Source organism: Acomys russatus, chromosome 14 (genome assembly GCF_903995435.1).
Source record: "Acomys russatus chromosome 14, mAcoRus1.1, whole genome shotgun sequence".
NCBI lineage: Eukaryota > Metazoa > Chordata > Mammalia > Rodentia > Muridae > Acomys > Acomys russatus.
In genome coordinates this window covers 16,168,667-16,192,130 of record NC_067150.1, presented here as the reverse complement: position 1 = coordinate 16,192,130, position 23,464 = coordinate 16,168,667, and the positions used below count along the sequence as shown (strand labels likewise).

The 23,464-nt window shown below is 52.8% G+C and overlaps 1 protein-coding gene across 3 annotated transcripts in view; it reads left to right on the top strand.

The window, feature by feature from the left end:
• Dock6 (dedicator of cytokinesis 6) overlaps positions 1–21,516 on the top strand; it is a 56,045-nt gene extending 34,529 nt beyond the window's left edge. For all 3 annotated transcript variants that reach the window (XM_051156047.1, XM_051156046.1, XM_051156045.1), the window contains 24 exons: positions 95–208; positions 321–491; positions 1,449–1,588; positions 1,701–1,870; positions 4,027–4,187; positions 4,921–5,103; positions 5,983–6,109; positions 6,339–6,423; positions 7,923–8,019; positions 8,119–8,253; positions 8,611–8,763; positions 8,962–9,120; positions 9,841–9,941; positions 11,235–11,427; positions 11,511–11,654; positions 16,634–16,765; positions 16,856–16,870; positions 18,436–18,561; positions 18,650–18,739; positions 18,963–19,199; positions 19,666–19,809; positions 19,914–20,020; positions 20,705–20,866; positions 21,344–21,516. In XM_051156047.1, the coding sequence (XP_051012004.1) occupies positions 95–208; positions 321–491; positions 1,449–1,588; positions 1,701–1,870; positions 4,027–4,187; positions 4,921–5,103; positions 5,983–6,109; positions 6,339–6,423; positions 7,923–8,019; positions 8,119–8,253; positions 8,611–8,763; positions 8,962–9,120; positions 9,841–9,941; positions 11,235–11,427; positions 11,511–11,654; positions 16,634–16,765; positions 16,856–16,870; positions 18,436–18,561; positions 18,650–18,739; positions 18,963–19,199; positions 19,666–19,809; positions 19,914–20,020; positions 20,705–20,866; positions 21,344–21,386 (3,189 nt within the window). In that variant the 3' untranslated portion in view covers positions 21,387–21,516. The remainder of the gene's footprint in view (positions 1–94; positions 209–320; positions 492–1,448; positions 1,589–1,700; positions 1,871–4,026; positions 4,188–4,920; positions 5,104–5,982; positions 6,110–6,338; positions 6,424–7,922; positions 8,020–8,118; positions 8,254–8,610; positions 8,764–8,961; positions 9,121–9,840; positions 9,942–11,234; positions 11,428–11,510; positions 11,655–16,633; positions 16,766–16,855; positions 16,871–18,435; positions 18,562–18,649; positions 18,740–18,962; positions 19,200–19,665; positions 19,810–19,913; positions 20,021–20,704; positions 20,867–21,343) is intronic.
• Positions 21,517–23,464: the final 1,948 nt, after the last annotated feature.

The following is a 23,464-nucleotide window of genomic DNA, read 5'->3' as shown; positions in this document are numbered from 1 at the left end:
CAGAGCCAGGGGCTTAAGGAAGTCATGTAGAGGTGGTCTTGCTGAGCCAGGGTGGGCACTGTGAATATGGACTGGCAGGTCCCTGTGTCCCCAGGACATCGAGCTGGCTGAACGCCTCAACGCTAGCCTGGCCTTCTTCCTCAGTGACCTCCTGTCCATAACGGACCGAGGCTACGTCTTCAGCCTGGTACGGGCTCACTACAGGCAGGTAGGTATGCACGGTGGAGGATGTGAACGGGGTGGCCGATGATATCACAGGACCCATGGAGTCTGGGGGCAGGGTGATGCTGATGTCACCCATGGCACTGCCTCCTTTGCAGGTGGCCACTCGGCTGCAGTCTGCCCCCAACCCAGCTGCACTGCTGACCCTTCGAATGGACTTCACCCGCATCCTGTGTAGCCACGAGCACTATGTGACCCTTAACCTCCCCTGTTGCCCCCTGTCACCCCCAGCCTCCCCATCCCCCTCGGTGTCCTCCACTACTTCCCAGGTAGGTGGGCCTCCCACTCCTTTTCACTTTAAGTGTCACACCTTCAACCCACAGCCTACATTTCTGCTCACTTTTTTGTGGGCCCCTGCCCTGGTAGACCCCTTGACCTTCGACTTTTCACCTGTGAAGACCCATGACTTCTCAGAGATTTTCTAGGAAAAAATGACCCCTTCTGGTCCCCAAATCCAATTCTTGGGCTTGCATTCGATCTTCTGTTTCTCAGCCCTTAGAGTTTTGACTCCATGTCCTGCCACCTCACGGATGGGTTACTCTGACCTCTCACCCCTGACCTTTAAAGATTGATTCATTTTTATTTTATGTGCATGACTATGCACCACATATACACCTGGTCCTGACAGAGGCCAGGAGAGGGCACGGGATCCCCTTGCAGATGGTTATAACAACCGTGCAGATGTTGGGAAATGAACCAGGTCCCCTGGAACAGCAGCCAGGGCCTTCAACTGCTGAGCGACTGCCTCAGCTCTCACCTCTGACCTTTCACCCTATGCCCACTGACAGTGCTAGTGCACTGAAATTGTCAGCCCACAATAAGTGAGCAAAGTAATATCATGACAACACTTTCTCGGGAGATATTTTTTATTTAAATTTGTATTTATTTTATGGGGGAGCATGCGTGCTGTGATTAAGGTGTACAGTGGAGAACAACTTCTAGGAGACGGTTCTCTCCGTCCACCATGCGTGCCCTGGGGATCACACTCAGGTGGTCAGACTTGGTGGAGAGTGCCTTTCCTGGCTGAGCCCTCTTGTTGCCTCTTCTGAGGCACTTAGAGGAGGGAAAGTGGGAAATGTTCAGATTTAGCTCTGTGGGTTCACCTCTCCCATCCCAACTACTCGTCTCCAGCTCTTGATGCTAACTTCAGTTTTTTCCATGATGGCCACGGTGGTGACCTTTTACCTCTGACCCTTGGCCCTGGGCATCCTCTCTACCATCTGCAGAGCTCTACCTTCTCCAGCCAGGCCCCTGACCCCAAGGTAATTAGCATGTTCGAGCTGAGCGGGCCATTCAGGCAGCAGCATTTCCTGGCCGGACTCCTTCTGACAGAGCTGGCTCTAGCCCTGGATCCAGAAGCTGAGGGGTGAGTGTGGTGCCTCAGTGTGGCCAGGGGACATGCCTCGGTGTGGCCAGGGGACAGTGGCATGGACCAGGAGCCGTGTCTGCACCATGCTGAGCGCCCCGTCACTCCACAGGGCATCCCATTTGCACAAGAAGGCCATTTGCGCCGTGCACAGCCTATTGTGCAGCCACGATGTCGACCCCCGCTACACAGAAGCTACCGTGAAGGCCAAGGTGGCCGAGCTGTACCTACCGCTGCTCTCCCTTGTGAGGGACACACTGCCACGGCTGCATGGCTTTGCCGGTCAGAGGGCTGGGGAAGATGGGGTTTCATAGGCCAGAGACTTGATCGTGGCATGTGGGGTGGGAGAATCAGAAGAGGCAGCCTCAGGGTGGGCAGCTCGGGCCAGGCTCTGCACAGCTCTGAGCCCTGACTCCCACCTGGAAAGTGAACCGGTGTTGGTATCCATTAGGATAGAAACACACAAGCCGGGCGTGGTGGCGCACGCCTTTAATCCCAGCACTCGGGAGGCAGAGGCAGGCGGATCGCTGTGAGTTCGAGGCCAGCCTGGACTACAAAGCGAGTCCAGGACAGCCAAGGCTACACAGAGAGACCCTGTCTCGAAAAACCAAAAAAAAAAAAAAAAAAAGGATAGAAACACACGTGCAGAGTACCGCCCTGCTGTTCACAGCCCATGTGCAGCTTTCTGAGGGCGAGGGCGAGGGCTCAATGGAAAACAAGCAGGTGAGAAAACTAGGGCTGTGCTCTTGTCTATATTCACTGATCTGTTCGTAGCTGCAAGTGGCCCTGTGTGGCACTCGGGGACAATCTAAGGCCGTTGCTCGGATATGGTAGGACCTGCAAATGAATTCAACCTTGCATAAGTATGGAGGAACTCTCTGCTCTTACTTCCTGCATTTTTTTTTTCCTTGCCTCCTTTTCTCTCTCTTCCTGGGCTCCGGTGACACGTTAGAGCTCATCTTTCTGTGGCGAGCCTGCTGTCGTCCCACGCTTTCTGTTGTCTGTTCTGTATGCACCACTCTGCTCCTCTGTCCTGGAGCTTACTGTGTCTTCAATCAAGCCCGTCTTTTATTTCTTGCTTTTTTCATTTTCCGTTTGTGTGTGTGTTACGCACACACATGTACACATGCACATTGTGTGTGAAGGTCCAGGCTGACGTCAGAGTTTAGCCTTAGCCACTCTTCCGCCTTCTCCGCTGAGGCAGAGCCCCTTCGGTTACACTTGGGCTTGCTGACAGGGCTAGTCTCACTAGTCAGCTTGCTCTGCATCCCAGGCCTGCACCTTCGTAGGCTGGAACTGCAAATGTGTCGCCGTACGCACCTGGCATTTGTGTGAGTGCTGCGCCCTAATCTCCAGTCCTCATGCATGTGTGGCAGACACTGAGCCACTGAGCTGTCTCTCGTCCCAAATTCTTTCTTCAAGACAGGGTTTCTCTGTGTAATCTTGACTGTCCTGAACTCACTTTGGAGACCAGCCTGGCCTCGAACTCATAGCAATCGGCCTGCCTCTGCCTCCTGAGTGCTGGGATTAAAGATGTGCACCACCATGCCTGGCCCATATTTTTAATCAAACTTTTTTTGTCTGTTTTCTGTGTGTGTGTATAAACATACATGAATGTATAGAGGTCAGAGGACAGTTTGTGGGAGTCAGTTTGTTCTCTGCTTCCACCTTGTGGGTCCTGTAGGTATTCAGGCTCAGTGGCAGCCATCTTTATGCTGAGCCATTTCACTGGCCCTCTAGTTTTATCTTTTTTTTGTTTGGTTTGTTTTGTTTCCAAGACAGGGTTTCTCTGTGTAGGCTTGACTGTCCTGGACTCGTTTTGTAGTCCAGGCTGGCCTCGAACTCACAACAATCCACCTGCCTCTACCTCCCAAGTGCTGGGATTAAAGGCGAGTGCCACCACTGCCCGGCTCTGGTTTTATCTGAATTCTTCATCCTTGACCCATTTTTGTCCTTCTTTGGTTTTCTTGTAAAGTCATTGTTTGCTAACATTTACTCTTCTCTGTGTCTCTTTTGGATGTCTTTGTCACATGCCCATATTGTCCTGTCTTGTCACGTGTCTTACAGTTTTGTGTTCTCCTTCGAACACTGTATATAAGTGAACCAGAGGCTGCAGCAGTGTGGCCTTTCCAGGAGGATGCTAGGCTGCTGTTAGGTTCCGAGCTCCTCAGTCAAGCTGGAACTGCTCCAGTATTCAGGAGGCCGGGACATACTCCAGCCCCTCACTGGGAGGTTGTTAGTATTGCTTTTCAAGATAGGGTTTCTCTATGTAGCTCTGGCTGTACTAGAACTCGCTATGTAGAGCAGGCTGGCCTCAAACTGAGAGATCCGCCTGCCTTTGCTTCCTGAGTGCTGGGATTAAAAGCCTGTGCACCACTGCTCCTGCCTGAAGGAAGATGCTTACAATCCCTCATTCTTCTGGTCTGTTTTGCCCTCAGAGGGCTCAGGGCAGCGGTCAAGACTGGCTTCCATGCTGGACTCAGACACAGAAGGCGAAGGGGACATCGGAAGCACCATCAATCCATCTGTGGCCATGGCCATTGCCGGGGGCCCTCTGGCTCCTGGCTCTCGCACCAGCATTTCCCAGGGACCCTCAGCAGTAAGTCTGAAGCTCTTCCTCATAGATGCCTTTGAAATGAAGCTCATGTCATTGGCTGGAGATAGAACTCAGTTGCTAGAGTGCTTGCTGAGCATGCACAAAGCCCCAGGTTCCATCTCCAACACCGCGTAAACTGCATGTAATGTTGCATAATGTGTGATCCAGTGGTGCACACCTGTGATCCAGTGGTGCACACCTGTGATCCGGTGGTACACACCTGTGATCCGGTGGTGCACACCTGTGATCCGGTGGTGCACACCTGTGATCCGGTGGTACACACCTGTGATCCGGTGGTGCACACCTGTGATCCAGTGGTGCACACCTGTGATCTGGTGGTACACACCTGTGATCCGGTGGTGCACACCTGTGATCTGGTGGCACATACCTGTGATCCGGTGGTGCACACCTGTGATCTGGTGGCACATACCTGTGATCTGGTGGTACACACCTATGATATAGTGGTGCACACCTATGGTCTAGTAGTACACACCTGTGATCTAATACTGCACACCTGTGATCTTAGGGTCCACACCTGTGACCTAAGCACTAGGGAGGTAGAGTCAGGAGCATCAGAAGTTTAAAGTCATCTTCAGACTATGTCATAAGTTTGAGTCAGCCTGTGTGTCTCAAACAAAACAAAAGAAAAAGGAAGTCATGTCATAAAATACAGGTGCCCATAGTTCACCTTGTATAAGGAAAATAAAAACCTGTTCTGTTCTCTCTCCGCACCCAGGCAGCTCGCTCAGGCTGTCCCCTCTCTGCCGAATCCAGCCGGACCTTGTTGGTGTGTGTGCTGTGGGTCTTGAAAAATGCCGAGCCAGCCCTCCTGCACCGCTGGGCTGCCGACCTGACTCTGCCCCAGCTGGGCCGCCTTCTGGACTTACTCTACCTCTGTCTGGCTGCCTTCGAGTACAAGGTGTGGTGGCCTGGAGAAGGTTGAGGTGGGGAGAGCCAGACATACGGCCAGGGTCCCCTGCAGCAGGAGTTGGGTGGGAAGGGACAGACTGTGGGCGTCTGTGAACCGAGGATGAAGGGTGGACTGTGTCTGTTCTCAGCTTTGGGGTAAGGTGGCACATGACCTCATGAATAGAATAGTGCACTGGGGATGTGCTCAGTCATAGGGTACTTGACTGGTATGTATAAGGTCCATCCATCCCCAGCAAGAAAGAGAATGAGAAGCCGGGCAGTGGTGGCGCACACCTATAATCCCAGCACTCGGGAGGCAGAGGCAGGTGGATCGCTGTGAGTTCGAGGCCAGCCTGGTCTACAATGCGGGTCCAGGACAGCCAAGGCTACATAGAGAAATCCTGTCTTGAAAAACCAAAAGGAAAAAAAAGAAAGAAAGAGAGAGAGAGAGAGAGAGAGGAGGGTGGAAGAGGGAATGCAGCCACATAAGCCTGTCATCCCAGCACTTGGGCAAAGGGGCAGGAGCAAGAGTTCAAGATCATTCTCAGCTACATAGTGAGTTCAAGACCAGCCTGGACCACAAGAGGCTCTATCTTAAAAATGAGGAAGTTGGAGAGGGAAGGAAGAAAGGAAAAAAGGAAAGCAAGCTGCAAGGGAGTCTGGTAGCATGGTTTTTGGCTTTGTGGGCACTGGAGGAAGTATGGTAGGAGAGAAGAGGACAGTGGGGAAGGGAGGAAAGGCGTTTGGAGGTGGTGAGGCTGCGGAGGGAAGGGCTGAGCTGTGTCCTCTGGCAAAGGGCCCTGGAGATAGGAATTGCCCTGAGCAGAGGAACTAGGCTGCCTCAGGAGGAACGCTTGTCACCTTAAATCCCAATTCTCTTCTTTCCTAGGGAAAAAAAGCATTTGAGCGGATCAACAGCCTCACGTTCAAGAAGTCACTGGACATGAAAGCCCGGCTGGAGGAGGCTATCCTGGGCACCATCGGGGCAAGGCAGGAGATGGTGCGGCGGAGCCGGGGTGAGGCCACAGTGGGGGAACCGGTGTGGTGGTGCACGCCTGTCATCCCAGCACTCAGGAGGTGGAGGCAGGAAATCAAGTGTTTGAGGCCAGGCCTTGGCGTGTGCCTTTGCTCCGCATCGCTCCGCTTAACCCTCCACGGGTGTCTTCGTGCCCGTGTATGTTTCCCTGGGCTTACGTATGCTTTTCTTTCTCCACATGTCTATCAACATACGTTTGTGTGTGACAGAGAGAAGTCCATTTGGAAACCAAGAGAATGTTCGCTGGCGTAAGAGTGTCACACACTGGAGACAGACCTCAGACCGTGTGGACAAGTAGGTGGAAGGGTAGATGAGTCCAGTTCTCACTACCGTGATGAGCCGCCAGAGTGTCTTAGGGTCTCTGTTGCTGTGAGGCGACGCCGTGACCATGGCAACTCTTATAAAGGACAACATGTCACTGGGGCTGGCTTACGGTTTCAGAGGTTTAGTCTGTTATCATGGCAGGAAGCATGGCAGCGTGCAGGCGGACACGGTGCTGGAGGAGCCGAGAGTTCTATATCTGGATCTGCAGGCAGCAGAAGGAGACTGTGTCACACTGGGCGTAGCTTGAGCATAGGAGACCTCAGAGCCCTTTGTCCACGATGACACACTTCCTCCAACAAGACCACACCTACTCCAATAGGCCACACCTCCTAATAGTGCCAGTCCCTATGGCACAAGCATTCACACACATGAGTCTGTGGGGCCATACCAATTTAAACCACCACACCGAGGCAGGCCACTTTACAACAAAGAAGGCTTCTCACAGGGTGTGGTGGTACAGGCCTGCAATCCCAGTGTGAACAGTGAATTCCAGGACATATAGAACTGTTCAGTGAGACTCTATCTCAAAAAAGAAAAAAGAAAGTTGTTCCATGAAACCTCCCTTAACCACTTCCTAGGGCATGCTTCTAATAACCGAAGAATATCTAACTAATCTCTACCTCTTTTTATCTTGTCAAATGGATCTAGGGACCAAACCCTAAATCTCACCAATGTTAGGTCAGTACTGTACCACTGAGCCACAGCCCAGTCCCTCAATGAGGGATTCTAGGCAGGGGCTCTACCACTGAGCCACACCCCAGTCCCTCAGTGGGGGATTCTAGGCAGGGGCTCTACCACTGAGCCACACCCCAGTCCCTCACTGGGGGATTCTAGGCAGGTGCTCTACCACTGAACCACACCCCAGTCCCTCAGTGGGGGATTCTAGGCAGGGGCTCTACCACTGAGCCACACCCCAGTCCCTCACTGGGGGATTCTAGGCAGGTGCTCTACCACTGAACCACACCCCAGTCCCTCAGTGGGGGATTCTAGGCAGGGGCTCTACCACTGAGCCACACCCCAGTCCCTCACTGGGGGATTCTAGGCAGGGGCTCTACCACTGAGCCACATCCCAGCCCCTACCCTCCATCTCTTAACTCTATCAAGCCGAGGACAACCCTCCAATACAAGAGCCTTTGGAGCTGGGCGGTGGTGGCGCACACCGTTAATCCCAGCACTCGGGAGGCAGAGGCAGGTGGATCCCTGTGAGTTGGAGGCCAGCCTGGTCTACAATGCAAGCCCAGGACAGCCAAGGCTACACAGAGAAACCTTGTCTCGAAAAACAAAACAAAACAAAACAAAAGAGTCTTTGGGAACACACTAAGATCATGACATGCAGAAAAGAAATTTCTTTGGTTTAGACTAATTTCTAGAGATCTGTTTCCTCCATGGACAGCAGAGGGCGGGAGAGGGCCCCTCTGTGTCATAGGATCTGACTCAAGTGGCGTCTCAAGGTCTCCCCTGCCCTCCAGGACGAAGGATGAAATGGAACACGAAGCCTTGGTGGATGGTAACCTGGCAACAGAGGCCAGCCTAGTGGTTCTGGACATGCTGGAGATCATTGTGCAGGTATGGCCCGTCCGGTATCTGTCCTGACCTCCCCTTAGCTTCCCAGACCCATCCCACCCTAGTCTCTTAACACGTGGATTTCTAACACCCTCCATGAAGACAGTGATGCTGTCCGAGGCCCGTGAGAGCGTCCTGGGTGCCGTGCTAAGAGTCCTTCTCTACAGTCTCGGGAGTGCCCAGAGTGCCCTCTTCCTGCAGCACGGCCTAGCCACGCAGCGGGCACTGGTCTCCAAGGTGAGCACTCCTAAACCACAGCCATGGATCACAGAGATGACAATAGCTCATTTACTGAACACCTACTGTGTGGTGGACAATACCATGACATGGGGACACCACAGCTGCAGTTCTGAACTGGCACATAGGGCTGTCATGGTGCTCACACCTGTTATCACAGTGGAGGCAATAGGACCAGAAGTCTTGGGTCCTAACAACAACAAAAAGGTCAAAATGGCCAAGTCACTGGACTTGGTCAAAACAAAGACCCAACCCCAAATCTTACTGTTAGCCAAAATCAGGGTGGGCAAGCTTCATCTGGGAGCTCCTAGGCCTACCTGGGAGCTCTGAGCAGCATGTGTCTGGGTCCTGGGGCAGTTTCCGGAGCTGCTTTTTGAGGAAGACACGGAGCTTTGTGCTGACCTCTGCCTGAGGCTTCTGCGACACTGTGGCAGCCGCATCAGCACCATCCGCACGCACGCCAGCGCCTCGCTCTACCTGCTTATGCGCCAGAACTTCGAGATCGGCCATGTATGGGGGTCATGGTCTCTACAGAGCTCATCCAAGGCTCAGCTGGGAGGGGTGGGGGAGCCTCACCAGGACGGGGGTGATCAGCAAGTATTACCCAGTGTCACAGATCAGGGAGTCAGAATATGGGAAGTGTGGAGTGGACAGGTAGGTGGGGGTGGTCAGGTCAGCAGGTTTAAGGGTGCCTCCGTGTTCCATCAGAACTTCGCCCGTGTGAAGATGCTGGTGACGATGTCCCTGTCATCCCTCGTGGGGACCACTCAGAACTTCAGTGAAGAGCACTTGAGAAGGTCCCTCAAGACCATCCTGACCTATGCAGAGGAGGACATAGGGCTGAGGGACAGCACCTTCGCTGAGCAGGTGACATTCCCGAGCTGTGGACAATATGTGCGACTGCACTTGTGTCCTTTTGGGTTGCTTGTTTAATGGCTGCTATTTATATTTGAACTTTGGTATTCAAAGGTCAACAGGGGATGTCTTCTTCAGTCTCTCTCCATCTTATTTTGTTGTGATGATGGGGCTTGGGGGGGAACTATTTTTATGGGTCCCACTGTAAATCTCTGTCTGTCCTAGAGCTTGCTGTGTAGACCAGGCTAGCCTCAAATTCACACCAATGAGCTTCCCTACTTCCCAAGTGCTTTTTTAATTATGGGTCCCACTGTGAATCTCTGTCTGTCCTAGAGCTTGCTGTGTAGACCAGGCTAGCCTCAAATTCACACCAATGAGCTTCCCTACTTCCCAAGTGCTGGGATTAAAGGTGTGTGCCACCATGCACAGTCCCACTTTATTTTTAGAGGCTCACTGAACCTGGAGATCACTTGCTCAGCTAGGCAGGCTGGTCAGAGAGGCTATCTCTGCCTCTCCTCTCTAGGCAGGCTGGTCAGAGAGGCAGTCTCTGCCGCTCCCCAGTTCCCCCAACACTAGTACTGTTGCCAAGCCTTACCATACCTGGCTTTTTTCATGGTGCAGGAGATTAAACTCAGGTCATTACGCATGCACGGAAGCCCTTCAGCCAGGGCACCATCTCCCCAGCCCTACTCTGCTATCTAACCCTAACCCCGTTGCCTTTGCCGACCCCAGGTTCAGGACCTCATGTTTAACCTGCACATGATCCTGACAGACACAGTGAAGATGAAGGAGCACCAGGAGGACCCCGAGATGCTCATGGACCTCATGTACCGGTGAGGGCAAGAGTCAGGCCCAGAGGAGGGAGTAAAGGGGGATGAAGGCAGCCAGGTGAGCAGCTTTGTTCCAGACAGGGTTTCTCTGTGTAACAGCCCTGGCTGTCCTAGACTCACTGTGTAGACCAAGCTGGCCTGGAACTCACAGAGATCCACCTGCCTCTGCCTGAGTGCTGGGATTAAAGGCATATACCACCAGGCAGGCTTTAATTTGTTTTCCATTGCTGTGACGGACACCACAACCAAAACGTATATTTGGCTTATATGTCCTAATCACATTCTGTCCCTGAGGAAGTCAAGAAGGCAGAGACAATGTAGGCCTGGCTTAAACTCAGAGATCTGCCTCTGCCTCCCAAGTGCTGGGATTAAAGGTGTGTGCCACCATACCTGGTTTAGGTACCTTTCTTTTATTATTATTATTATTATTATTATTATTATTATTATTATTATTATTATTATTATCATCATCATCATCATCATCATCATCATCATCATCATCATCACTATTTTTTTTATTTATTTATTTATTTATTTATTTATTGGTTTTGGTTTTTTGTTTCTCTGTGTAGTCTGGGCTGTCCTAGACACACTTTGTAGACCAGGCTGGCCTCGAACTCATAGTGTTCTGCCTGCCTCTGCCTCCAGAGTGTTGGGATTAAAGATGTGCACCACCACGACCAGCGTAGGCACCTTTCTTGTTTCTTTTTTTCTTTTTTGTTTTTGTTTTTTTCAAGACAGGGTTTCTCTGTGTAGCCTTGGCTGTCCTAGACTCGCTTTGTAGACCAGGCTGGGCTTGAACTCAGTGATCTGCCTGCCTTTGCCTCCCAAGTGGTGGGATTAAAGGCGTGCACCACCACGCCCAGCTCGTAGGCACCTTTCTTATACAACCTAGGACCACCTGCCCAGTGGTGTCACCACTCAGAGTGGGCTGAGCCGCCAATCATTAATTAGGACAACAGACTTTCAAATAGCCCAATCTGATGGAGACATCTTTTCAATTAAGGTTCTTCCCAGGTGATGCTAGCATGTCCCAAGTTGACCAAAAGAATTAGCCACTGCAGGTGGCTAGAGAGCCCCTGTCTCTAAAAACAACAAATAAACAAAACAACATAAAGATACCTACTTCATCCCCAGTACCACACAGGCTAGGCATTGGCACATACCTGTAACCCCAGCACGGGGCCATGGCTGGCCAGTAAGGGGATGGTTAAACGTACAGACAGGCAAATGGGTGTAGCCGAGGGCTGGGCAAGCAGAGACAGGTGCTCATGTCCCTGCTGTCCTGGACCCCAGAATTGCCCGGGGATACCAAGGCTCTCCAGACCTGAGGCTGACATGGCTGCAGAATATGGCTAGCAAACACGCAGAGCTGGGCAACCACGCAGAGGCTGCGCAGTGCATGGTACACGCAGCCGCCCTGGTGGCCGAGTACCTTGCCCTCCTCGAGGACAGTCGCCACCTGCCTGTGGGCTGTGTGTCCTTCCAGGTGAGTGATCAGGGTGACCCGGAGGTAGAGGAAAGCCCATGTGGGTAGGTGCTGGGTCTGATGCCACCTCCTGCCCTCCCCAGAATGTCTCATCCAACGTGCTGGAGGAATCTGCCATCTCTGATGACATTCTGTCCCCAGATGAGGAGGGCTTCTGCTCCGGGAAGAACTTTACAGAACTGGGACTGGTGGGGCTGCTGGAACAGGCGGCTGCCTACTTCACCATGGTAAGGCCTGGGGCTGCAGCACACCGGCCTAGGGCAGTGTGGTGCTGGCAGGGTTTAGAACGGGGAGGCAGAAGCAGGCATGGTGGTGCTTGCCGATGAGTCTAACGTTTGGGACAGTGAGGCCTAAGGATTGCAGTTTGAGGCCAGCCTGGACTACAGAGCCGTTTCTCTCCCCCTCCCCCCCAAAATAAAACAAAACTGGCACTGGGACTGGCATACATGAAGCCCTACAGAAACCAAGCATGCCTATAACCCTATTCAGTAGGTAGAAGCAGGAGGATAAGAAGTTTAAGGGCATCGTCCCCCACACAGTAGGTTCTGGGCCATCCGGGCTACAAGAGTCACTGTTGAAAGAAAGAAAGAAACTGGGCACAGTGGCACAGCCTTTAATCCCAGCACTCAGGAGGCCAGGTGGATCTCTGAGTTCGAGGCCAGTCCGGTCTACAATGCGAGTCCTGGACAGTTAGGGCTACACAGAGAAACCCTGTCTAGAAAACAAAACAGAAAGAAAGGGAGGAAAGAAATGAAACTGAGAAAACAAAACAAACAAACAAAAAACCCAGGGCCTTGCTCAGTGGCAATGACACAGTAGACTGCTTGCCCGGCGTGGGTGAGGAGGCCTAGGTTCATGCCCCAGTACTGCCAGGAGGTGGGGTAGGGAACAGAACCCATTAACCTCTGGTTGCCTTGAAAATGTGGGGCTAGGAGATGGCTCAACTGGTAATGTGCTTGTCACTCAAGCATGTGTTGGAATCCTCAGTCAAAAGCCAGGCATGACGGCAAAAGCCTGTCACCCCAGTGCCTGGAGCTAGAGTCTGAGGATGCTGAGGGCTCGCTGGCCCCTGGTATACCTCAGGAGGTAAGCTCCAGGTTTGGTAAGGGACACTGTTTCAGAAAATAAGGTGGAGAGCAAGAGAAGAAGGCAGCCGATCCCAACCTGTGGCCTCCACCTGTGCACACAGACGCATAAACCCCCATAAGGGGCTGTGGCTGTAGCTCAGCACCTGGAGTAAGTGGCCTAGCGCGCATGAAACCCTGGGTTCCATCCCTAGTACCTCATAAATCTGGCGTGGCTATACACACCTCTTATGCCAGCACTTAGGAGGTAGAGGCCAGCCTGGTCTACAAAGCGAGTCTAGGACAGCCAAGGCTACACAGAGAAACCCCATCTCAAAAACAAAAAAAAAAACAACAACAAAAGACGGGGTTTATTTCTGCTTGCTTTGCTTTTTTTTTTTTTTTTTTTTTTTTTTTTTTTTTTTTTTTTGAGACAGGGTTTCTCTGTGTAGCCTAGGCTGTCCTGGACTTGCTTTGTAGACCAGGCTGGTCTTGAACTCACAGGGATCCACCTGCCTCTGCCTCCCGAGTGCTGGGATTAAAGGCGTGCACCACCACGCCCAGCTTCTGCTTGCTTTTATCAGCCTTATTCTGGCTGTGAGGCAAGCCACCCAGCCTCCGCTGCTGGGCCTTCTTGGACAGGAGCTGGGGTCAGCCTAGTGGAGCAACAGGCTAGTCAGGCCAAGGCTCTATGTTCTGTCTTTAGTGCCATATAACCTGGGTGAGATGGTACACACCTGTCATCACAGCACCTTGGGAGGTGGAGGACGGATCTGTAGCTCAGAGCATCCTGAGGCTGACTGTGAGCTTGAGGCCAGCCTGGGCTACATGCGACCCCATCTCAAACAACAAGACAAAGAGGCTCATGGTGCAGCACAGTGGCAGAGCACTTGCCTAGAGTGGGCTCCATGCCCAGCAGAAAGCTAAAGCATCAAATCTGGGCCCTTACCCAAGCCATAGTAGCCCCGTGTGGAAAAATATTTGGAAGATCCCCCTTTCTTGATGAAATCTAAGAAGCACTAGCTCCATGCAGATCCCAGCTGTCAGCCCTGAGCCCCACAGGTGCCCCTCAGAACCCTCACCTAGAAAAGCCTCCATAGAAACTTGGCACACTGGCCCCATCCACAGTGACTGCCAGCGGACAGCAGCCGTGCAGATTTCTCAAATAAAGATCTGGGGCGGGGCAGTGCTTAGTGGTGGGGCACATCCTAGGAGCGTGTGGGGTCATGAGGTCATTCCCCAGGATGGGTGCACACATTTATCTTTCCTTTTTTAAAAGTGTATTTATTTATGTGTGGGTGGGAATGCAACCTGCCCTAGCTGACTGTGAAGGTTGAAGGACAACGTGCAGGAAGTGGTCCTCCCCTCTCACCGTGTGGGTTCAGAGACTCAGGTTTGTCAGCGGGCCATGTCAGTGGCCCACTGCACCATGTCAGCGGCCCTGTGTATCATATAATAGTTTATAGAAATCCCGGTGTTGGGTCGTTGGGAGACTTAACAGGCACACACCACCACACTCAGCTAATGAAGATCACTTTGTAGTTACTGTTTCCGGGTTGGCCAGGAGCTGGGGTCAGCCCAGGGGAGTACCAAGTTAGCCAGGCAAGGCTCTGGGTTCTGGTTTTCAGTTCACAGTCACCCTGAGTGGAAAGGAAAGACTGTCTAGGTGCCTTGTTTAGTGTGTATGTGGGGGCGGGGGCAACTCCTTTTTAAGTTTTCTTACCTAGGTTTACATAAGGCCATTTTCATGTTAACTTGTAATGTACTTTGAATATACCCCCTTCTCCCGTTTTTTCCCCTTTTCCTTTTTGATAGGCTTACATAGCCCAGGCATGCTTCAAATCCCCTATATAGCGGAGGACGGCCTTGAACTCCTGGTCCTCAAGCCGCCATCTCCAGACTGCAGGAGTGGGCCACCAGGCCCGGTTTGCATGCATCTCCTCTCCTCCCAATCTACACATCCTCCCTGACTGTCAACACCCCGTGCTGGGTTGTATGTTGTTTCCAATCGATAAAGCTCCATCGACAGATACAACTTTGCCGCCCCCCCACCCCCAAGTCCAGAGTTGGAGGCCAGGTTCAGTCTGGGTTATACACATAGTCTGCAGGCTTTAGCAATATGCACATAGGACTGTCCAGACACCACAGCCTGAGTCTCCCCAATCCAAACCAGAAAAACCGGTTACCACTTTCCTCCTTCCTAGGATTAGGACTCCTCCTCCTAGTCCACCAAATCCTCCTCAGTCCTCCTGGTCCTCCTCCTCAGTGTAGGGGAAGGACAGAACCCAGGGCTTCGTGCATGCTGCCAAGGCACTCTACAAACTGAGGTACATCCTCAGTGTGCTGCTTTTTTATTACATTTATTTGTGTGAGTGCACGTGTGCACACATGCATGCATGCACAGATGCTGTGTGTGATGTGTGGTCAGAGGACAGCTTCCACATGTGACTTCCAGGGCTTGAACTCAGGTCCTCAAGCTTTGCACCAACTGTCTTTCCTCTCATGTCCTAGCTTCCCTTGTCGCTGTGATAAACACCATGACCACAAGCAAATTGGGGAGGACAGGGCTTCTTTCACCTACTTTTCCAGGAAGCAGTCTATCTGGGAGGAGGTCAGGGCCAGAACCTGCAAATGGGAACTAAAGCAGAGGCCGAGAAGAGCTCACACAGGCTTGTGCCCCTCCGCCTGCCTTCTTACAGTGCCCGGGACCAGCTGCCCAGGGGAGCTCTGCCACAGCCATTGATGAAGAAAATGTCCCAAGGAGGCATTTTTCTCAATCTGAGCTTTCTTCTTCTCAGATTACCTTGGCTGTGTCAAGTTAACAAACAAACGAACTACCTCACAGCATGCCTGCAGAACAGTGTCGACGGGCCTTGTAGTAGTGCTGGTGTTGCCACTTGTTTTGGGACAGTGTCTCAGTATATAATTCAAGATGGCAAAGACAACTTCAGCAACTTCCTCCTCTTCCTCTTCCTAGTCTTCCTCGTCTCCCCCCCCCCCCCCCCGGTCTTATCTGCATGTATATATGGGTGCCTGGTGCCTGTGAAGGTCAGAAGAGGCTGTTAGATTCCCTGTAAGTAGAGTTATAGACAGTCATGAGCCACCCTGTGGGTGCTAGGAACCAAACCCAGGCCCTCTGCAAGAGCAGCCTCTGGTCCTAGTTTTTAATTTTTGTTTTGTTTTGTTTTTCGAGATAGGATTTCTCTGTGTAACAGCCATGGCTGTCCAGGACTCACTTTGTAGACCAGACTGGTCTGGAACTCAGAGATCCACCAGCCTCTGCCTCCTGAGTGCTGGGATTAAAGGCTACCACGCCAGGCTGGGTTGGGTTTTTTTTGTTTTGTTTTGTTTTTTTCCCCACAGTAAACTTTTTTTTATTACTTTATTCAGATTACATCTCAATTGTTATCACATCCCTTGTATTCTCCCTCCCTCCTGCTTTTCACCCTATTCCCCTCCCCTATGTCTGTGACTGAGGGGGACCTCCTCCCCCTGTATATGCTCATAGGGTATCAAGTCTCTTCTTGTTAGGCTGCTATCCTTCCTCTGAGTGCCACCAGGCCTCCCCATCCAGGGGACATGGTCAAATATGGGGCACCAGAGTTTGTGTGAAAGTCAGTCCCCGCTCTCCACTCAACTGTGGAGAATGTCCTATCCATTGGCTAGATCTGGGTAGGGGTTCAGTGTTTACTGCAGGTATTGTCCTTGGTTGGTGCCATAGTTTGAGCAGGACACCTGGGGCCAGGCTGGTTTTTAATTTTGTTTTTCCAAGACAAGGTTTCTCTGTGTTAGCCTTGGCTGTTCTGGAGTAGCTTTGTAGACCAGGCTGGCCTCGAACTCACAACAATCTGCCTCCCTCTGCCTCCCAAGTGATGGGATTAAAGGCATGGGCCACCAGGCACAGGCCTTTTCCACAGTTCCACCAGGAAGAGCTAGTATGGATGGAGGCCATAGTTCTTAGGCCTTGGTAAATGTTTGTGAGAAGAGGTGGAGACCACAGTGCCACATGACTCCCACCCTTCACCCCCCAGCAGGAAGGCGTGTCCTTTCTGGGGTAGGGGTTGTCAGGGTAATGGGAAGTGGTGGGGGAGGGGCAGCCTGGGGCTTTGTGAATCTTTTACTTCACTTCCCCTGTTCCCCAGGGTGGTCTGTATGAAGCAGTGAACGAAGTCTACAAAAGCCTCATCCCCATTCTTGAAGCCCACAGAGACTACAAGAAGCTGGCTGCTGTGCACGGCAGACTGCAAGAGGCCTTCACCAAGATTATGCACCAGGTGAGCCCAGGCTGCCCCATCCCAGTATAGGCTCTTAACAGGCCCTTCCTTGGCCTGGCTCTGCTAATCTTGCCTCCTCTTTTCCCACAGAGCTCCGGCTGGGAGGTGAGTCGGAGGTGAACAGTGGTCAGTGAACACTAGGGGGCAGCAGAACAGCATGACACCCCTCCACAGGGGCCTGGGCTCAGTGGGTGATGACTCACAGCCCCCTACTTACTCCCTCTCTCTCTCCCTCCAAATGCTTCCCCCCCCCCCCAACAATCTCAAGGGCAGCCTGTGAGTCACCCAGCTGGGAACTCTCCAGAGACACCCCTCCCTCTGGTAGGGCCAGCTCAGTCACCACCAGGGATGGGGGTAGAGAGGGAGGGGGGCTATCTCTTTCCCAGTCTGTCTCATTCCTTTCCTCCACCCCTCACCATCTCTGTGTTAGGGTTCCCTGGCTCTCTCTCCATCCTAGTGTCCCCAACTCCCAGCTCTGCCCAGGACAACTACTCATCTCTTGTTAAGATCTTACCCTCCCCCCTCCCCCCAATCCCTCTTCTTTGCTATTTTTAGGCATCTCTCAGTTGAGGGAGAATTTTCTGGCCAAAGATGGCAGGAACCCAGAGCCCTAGCAGGCTGGGTGGGGGCAAGCAGGGTGGGCGGGTCCCCGCCTTCCCTGTGTCCTCGATCTCCCTCTTCCTCTCTAGAATGATTCTCACAGGGTGGTATAACCGGGACTCTGGGAGGGCTAACTCTGACCTCTGGTCTCTCCAATGACTGTGTCTCTCTGTCCACCATCCCTCCACTCCTGTTTCTGGCCCTCACTGTGTCTGCCCCGCCCTGTCTGGACCGGCCTTGGTGAGTGATTTTGGAGTGATCCCACTTCCTCCCCCATGGGTTGGGGGATGTTTTTTTGGGGGCTAGGGACAGAGAGAAGAATGTCCAGGACAGGGGGCAGCCCAGAATATTTTTTAGTCACTCAGTTACTAGGGCACCTGCTGGGCCTGGGTCCCATGGGTACTGGGTGAGGCTGTGAGCAACACAGCCCTACCCTAGTATTGGAATGCTGCTGCTGAACTAATGGAGGCCACAGAAACTCAAGTTTATGTTAAACAGCGAAGTTGACCAAGAAGACTGGTGATGCTCAGAAGGCTCAGACAGGAGGCTAGAAGTCAAGAATAGCCTGGGCAACTTATTAAAACTGTCTCAGCCAGGCGTGGTGGCACAGGCCTTTGAACCCAGCACTCAGGAGGCAGAGGCAGGCAGATCTCCACATTGGAGGCCAGCCTAGTCTACATAGTGAGTTCCAGGTCAGGAGGGGTATGTAGAGAAAGAGACCCTGTCTCAAATAAACAAATAAAAATAATAATAATTTCTAAGTAAAACAAAGAAAATGGCTGAGGGCTTAGCTCGGCCACAGAGTCCCAAGCTAGAATCTTCCAGCCGTGGAGTGTTCACCTCATATGTGGGTAACTCTGGGTTCAGTCATCAACACAAAAAGATGGTGACCCACATCTGTGACTTGAGTCACCGGACATGTTTGCCTGTTTCACTGTGTCTGCAGTCCCCAGATAGGCTCCTGAGATTCTCAGGGTCCCCCTCCCCCTGCATCCCACCCTAAATGTGTCTGGGGTGGAGAACTTCTGCAGAGATGCCTCCTTGCCAACCCCACTGGTCTCTCAGTCCAGCGTGTATTTGGAACATATTTCCGAGTGGGCTTCTACGGTGCCCGATTTGGTGACCTGGATGAACAAGAGTTCGTGTACAAGGAACCGTCGATCACAAAGCTGGCAGAGATCTCACACAGGCTGGAGGCACGTCCTGGTGCTGGGAGGTGGGACAGGCCGTTGGCTCTAACGTGGGCTGCCCCAGCAAGACACTGAGTCAACCCCATGTCTTTAGGAGTTCTATGCGGAGAGGTTCGGGGATGATGTGGTTGAGATCATCAAAGATTCTAACCCAGTGGACAAGTCCAAGCTGGACCCACAGAAGGTGGGTCCTCTGACCGTTCCCGCAAGATTCTATATTGAAGATGTATACAAATACTGTTTGCGGGTCGGGGCAAGTCCTGTTTCTTGGGGGATTCCTATAAAGGGAGATCTGGGATTCTTAGTTCAAAGCCTTGACGCCCAGAGGGAGCAGGGCCTCTGGCTGGAGCTGAGGTGTCAGGTAGGCTCTAGGCTACCTCCAGGCTCATACCTGCCCGGTGCCCCAGGCCTACATCCAGATAACCTACGTGGAGCCGCATTTTGACACTTACGAGCTCAAGGACCGAGTGACCTACTTCGACCGCAACTACGGCCTGCGGGCCTTCCTCTTCTGCACGCCCTTTACGCCCGACGGGCGTGCACACGGGGAGCTGGTGGAACAGCACAAACGAAAGACGCTGCTGAGCACCGAGCACGCCTTTCCCTACATCAAGACACGCATCCGAGTGTGCCACCGTGAGGAGGTGGGACCCCAGGCCTGAGGAGGAGAAGTTGGGGAGGCTTCGGACCCAGGAAGGGGGGTTTGGGGACTCAAGGTCCAGCCAAGAGACTTGGAGAGGAAAAGGCAAAGAAACCCCACAACAGTGCATTTCAGGGACCCCAGATTCAGGAAAGGGGGCACAGAGCATAAGGACACCAGGCTGCAGCCTCCAGACTGCAACCCACTACCACCAGGCGTGACGAGGTGTGCAAACCTCCACCATATGGTCCCTAGATTCAAGGGCAAATAGCAAGTGAATCAGACCAGAAGCCCCAACTGAGTCAAGACCCACCCAGGGCACCAGAAATTCCCCAGCACTGTTCATAGCCTGGGGTCCTTCCATTTTCACAAGCTCACCTACTTCAGGCTGGCTTGGAGCAGGACATTGCAGACCCCAGCAGGTACACCCACTCACACAGGCACACGTACCCATAATGTACACCCCACAGACGGTGCTGACGCCAGTCGAGGTGGCCATTGAGGACATGCAGAAGAAGACACGGGAGCTGGCGTTTGCCACCGAGCAGGACCCTCCAGATGCCAAGATGCTGCAGATGGTTCTGCAGGGCTCTGTGGGACCCACTGTGAACCAGGCAAGGCAGCCATTTATGGCAGGGGGGTGGGGTGGGGCGGGGTGCCGGCTACCACAGGCCTCCAGGTGCCATTCAGGACCCTCATGAATCTTCCCACCCAGTAGGGTCCCTTGGAAGTGGCCCAGGTATTTTTGTCAGAGATCCCAGAAGATCCCAAGCTCTTCCGACATCACAACAAACTACGCCTCTGCTTCAAGGATTTCTGCAAAAAGTAACTGGCTATTATAAAACCCTGCCAGCCTGACTCCCTGCTCTACCCAGCCTGACTCCTTGCTCTACCAGCCTGACTCCTTGCTCTACCCAGCCTGATTCCCTTCTCTACCCAGCCTGACTCCTTGCTCTACCCAGCCTGACTCCTTGCTCTACCCAGCCTGACTCCCTCCTCTACCAGTCTGACTCCCTGCTCTACCCAGCCTGACTCCCTGCTCTACCCAGCCTGACTCCCTGCTCTACCCAGCCTGACTCCTTGCTCTACCCAGCCTGACTCCCTCCTCTACCAGCCTGACTCCCTGCTCTACCCAGCCTGACTCCCTGCTCTACCCAGCCTGACTCCCTCCTCTACCAGCCTGGCTCCCTTCTCTACGCAGCCTGACTCCCTGCTCTACCCAGCCTGACTCCCTGCTCTACCCAGCCTGACTCCCTGCTCTACCCAGCCTGACTCCCTGCTCTACCCAGCCTGACTCCCTGCTCTACCCAGCCTGACTCCTTGCTCTACCCAGCCCGACTCCCTGCTCTACCAGCTCTGATCCCCCGTTTAAATGAACAGGCCCCATCATGGGCCTTTGTATGACTGTCGCCACACTGCTCACACATGTACATCTAAGGATTCCCTAGCCTCTGTTGGTTGTTGCTCTCTTGAGTGCCAGCCCTGAGTAGCCTCCTCTTGACTGTTCAGATGTGAAGATGCACTAAGAAAGAACAAGGCCCTGATTGGACCAGACCAGAAGGAGTACCACCGGGAATTGGAACGCCACTACAGCCGCCTCCGGGAGGCTCTGCAGCCTCTGCTTACCCAGCGCCTGCCCCAGCTGCTGGCACCAAGTTCTACCAGCCTCAGGTGCCCATTGTGGGGGCTGTCACGCACATACACACATATACATGCACCCTGTTTTTCTATTACAACATTTGATTTAGTGGAGTGGGGCATGTAAGTGTCACAGTGCATGTGTGGCGGTCAGAGTACAAATTACAGCAGTCAGTCCTCTTCCACTACATGGAAGTACCTTGACCTAGTAAACAATTGTGTGCTCGTGCTCTCTCTCTCTCTCCCTCTCTCTCTGTCACACACACACACACACACACACACACACACACACACACACACACACACGGGGGGGGGGGGGGGGGGGGGAGAAGAGCATGCAAAAATGTGATTTATTTAAAAGAAAAAAAAAAATCCTCTGATCAGATCCAGATAGCCAGGAGAGAGTCTACACGGGTTCTTGGAAGAGCTGCATGATTACAGATGAAGAAGTTGGGGAGCACTGTGGACCGGGGGGTCCTGTGGCCCTGCTAACCTGCCTTCTGCCCCCAGGAACTCCCTGAACAGATCGAGTTTCCGGAAGGCTGACCTCTGACCCCGACAAGGCTGAATGTTGTACCCAGAAGACTAGTGCCTACACCTCCGCTGTCTGTGCCTTTCTGGAGTCGTTCCTGCCCCGTCCTCCATGGGATGACCACAAGTCCTTGGAGCCGGGCCCTCTGTCCCTCTGTATGCACTGATGGATCCTACATTCTGTTTTGTTTGTTTGTTTGTTTGTTTTTAATTTAAAATGAGTTTTATATGCAACCTGTGTGGTGTGATGATATAGTTCCTTCCCTTGGGGAGCTGACATTTGGTTGGAAAAGTGCACGCACACACACACACATACACACACACACACACACTGCAACAAGTCCATAGGAAAGAGTGCTCTGTGTGTGTTCAAGTGTGTGCATGTGATGAGGGTTTGCAGGCACAAGCGTATGCTCAGGCTCTCCACATTTTTTTTGTTTTGTTTGTTTGTATTTTAAGACAGGGTTTCTCTGTGTAGCCTTGGCTGTCCTGGACATGCCTTGTAGACCAGGCTGGCCTCGAACAGAGATCTGCCTGCCTCTGCCTCCTGAGTGCTGGGATTACAGGTGTGGGCCACCGCGCCTGGCTCCTCTCCACATTTTGTTTTGTATTTACTTTGCTTCTCAGGCTGCTCTGGAACTCTGTGTAGGTCACACTGGCCTTGAACTCAGAAAGATTCAGCTACCTCTCTGCCTTTGCCTCCTGAGTGCCGGGATTAAAGTGGTGTGCCACTACGCTCGGCTTCCCTTCACCTTACTTTTACTTTATTTTTAGTTACATTTATGTATTTATACATTTGTGTCTGTATTTATATGGGTGCATGCGTGCTTTGGCACACATGTGGAGGTCAGAGGCCCATTTGTAGAACTCAGTTCTCCCCTTGCACCTGGGACCCCAGGGCTTGCCTTCAGGCTGTCCATCAGGTTTGGTGTAAGTGAGCACCTTTACTTGGGGACCTCTCCTTGCTCCCACACTCACTGTTGAGACAGGTCTCTCACTGAAGCCGGAGTTCACAGACCCACCTAGGTTCACAGGCCAGGAAGCCCCAGAGATCTGCCCAGCTCCCAGAATTGGGATTACAGATACATTTTTGGGCCCAATTCTTGCATGGATACTGCAATTCACACTCAGGTCCTGGTGCTTTCTGAGGCAAGCCCTTTACCCACAGAGACACCGTCCTAGCACAGCTAGTCATGATATCCATGAAGTAGTTTCTTTTTTATTTTAATTTTGTCCTTTGTTTGTTTGTTTTTAGAGACAGGGTCTCACTGTGTAGTCTTGGTTGTCCTAGACTTGCTTTGTAGACCAGGCTGGTCTCAAACTCACAGAGATCCACCTGCCTCTGCCTCCCACGTGCTGGGATTACAGGCGTGCGCCACTACACCTGGCCCTGCCCTTTGTTTTTTGATACAGCCTGTTGTAGCCCAGAATCACTGTAGTAGAAGGTGGCCTCGAACACCTGATCACCGTGGGTCCTCAGGTTTGATGTGCAGGGACTACAGGTGTGCACTACCACTGCCAGAATGGCTTTAGAAAGTTCTGAGCAAACAAAAGTAGTTTATCTCTGGGCTGGGGTTGTAGTTTGCCTGCAGTGATTTTCTAGCTCGCAAGGAGTCCTGGGTTGCATCCCCCAACCCAAAATCAATAAACCGTGCCCTGTGACTTCTGGCGGCCTGTGAATAGTGTGAGGGGAATTTTCTGAACACACTTATTAGGTAGGGCACATGACTGGCCCCATTTTATTGATGAGGAAACTGAGGCCGAGCTCCGGAGGAGATAGACGAGGTGGGGTGGGAGATTGGGCTGCAATCTCCGAGCTTGCACCCGGCCTGCAGCTGGATGGCTTCCAGCCCCGGGCGGCCAACGGGGGAGGGGTGACCTCCAGTCGCCGCCACCGCAACCGCCCTGGAGCTGGGCGGCAGTCAGCTCCGCCCCCTGCAGCGCCCAGCTGCAAAGGGCGGGTACCAGGCTTGGGGAAAGGGGGGGACCCTGTCCCGAGGGCTGGTGGCCAGGGACCGACTGAGCGCCCCTAGAACGTGCGTAGGCTGAAGCCAGAGCGCGTGCACTCCTGCGACCACCCCTCAACTTCTCCCCAGCCCC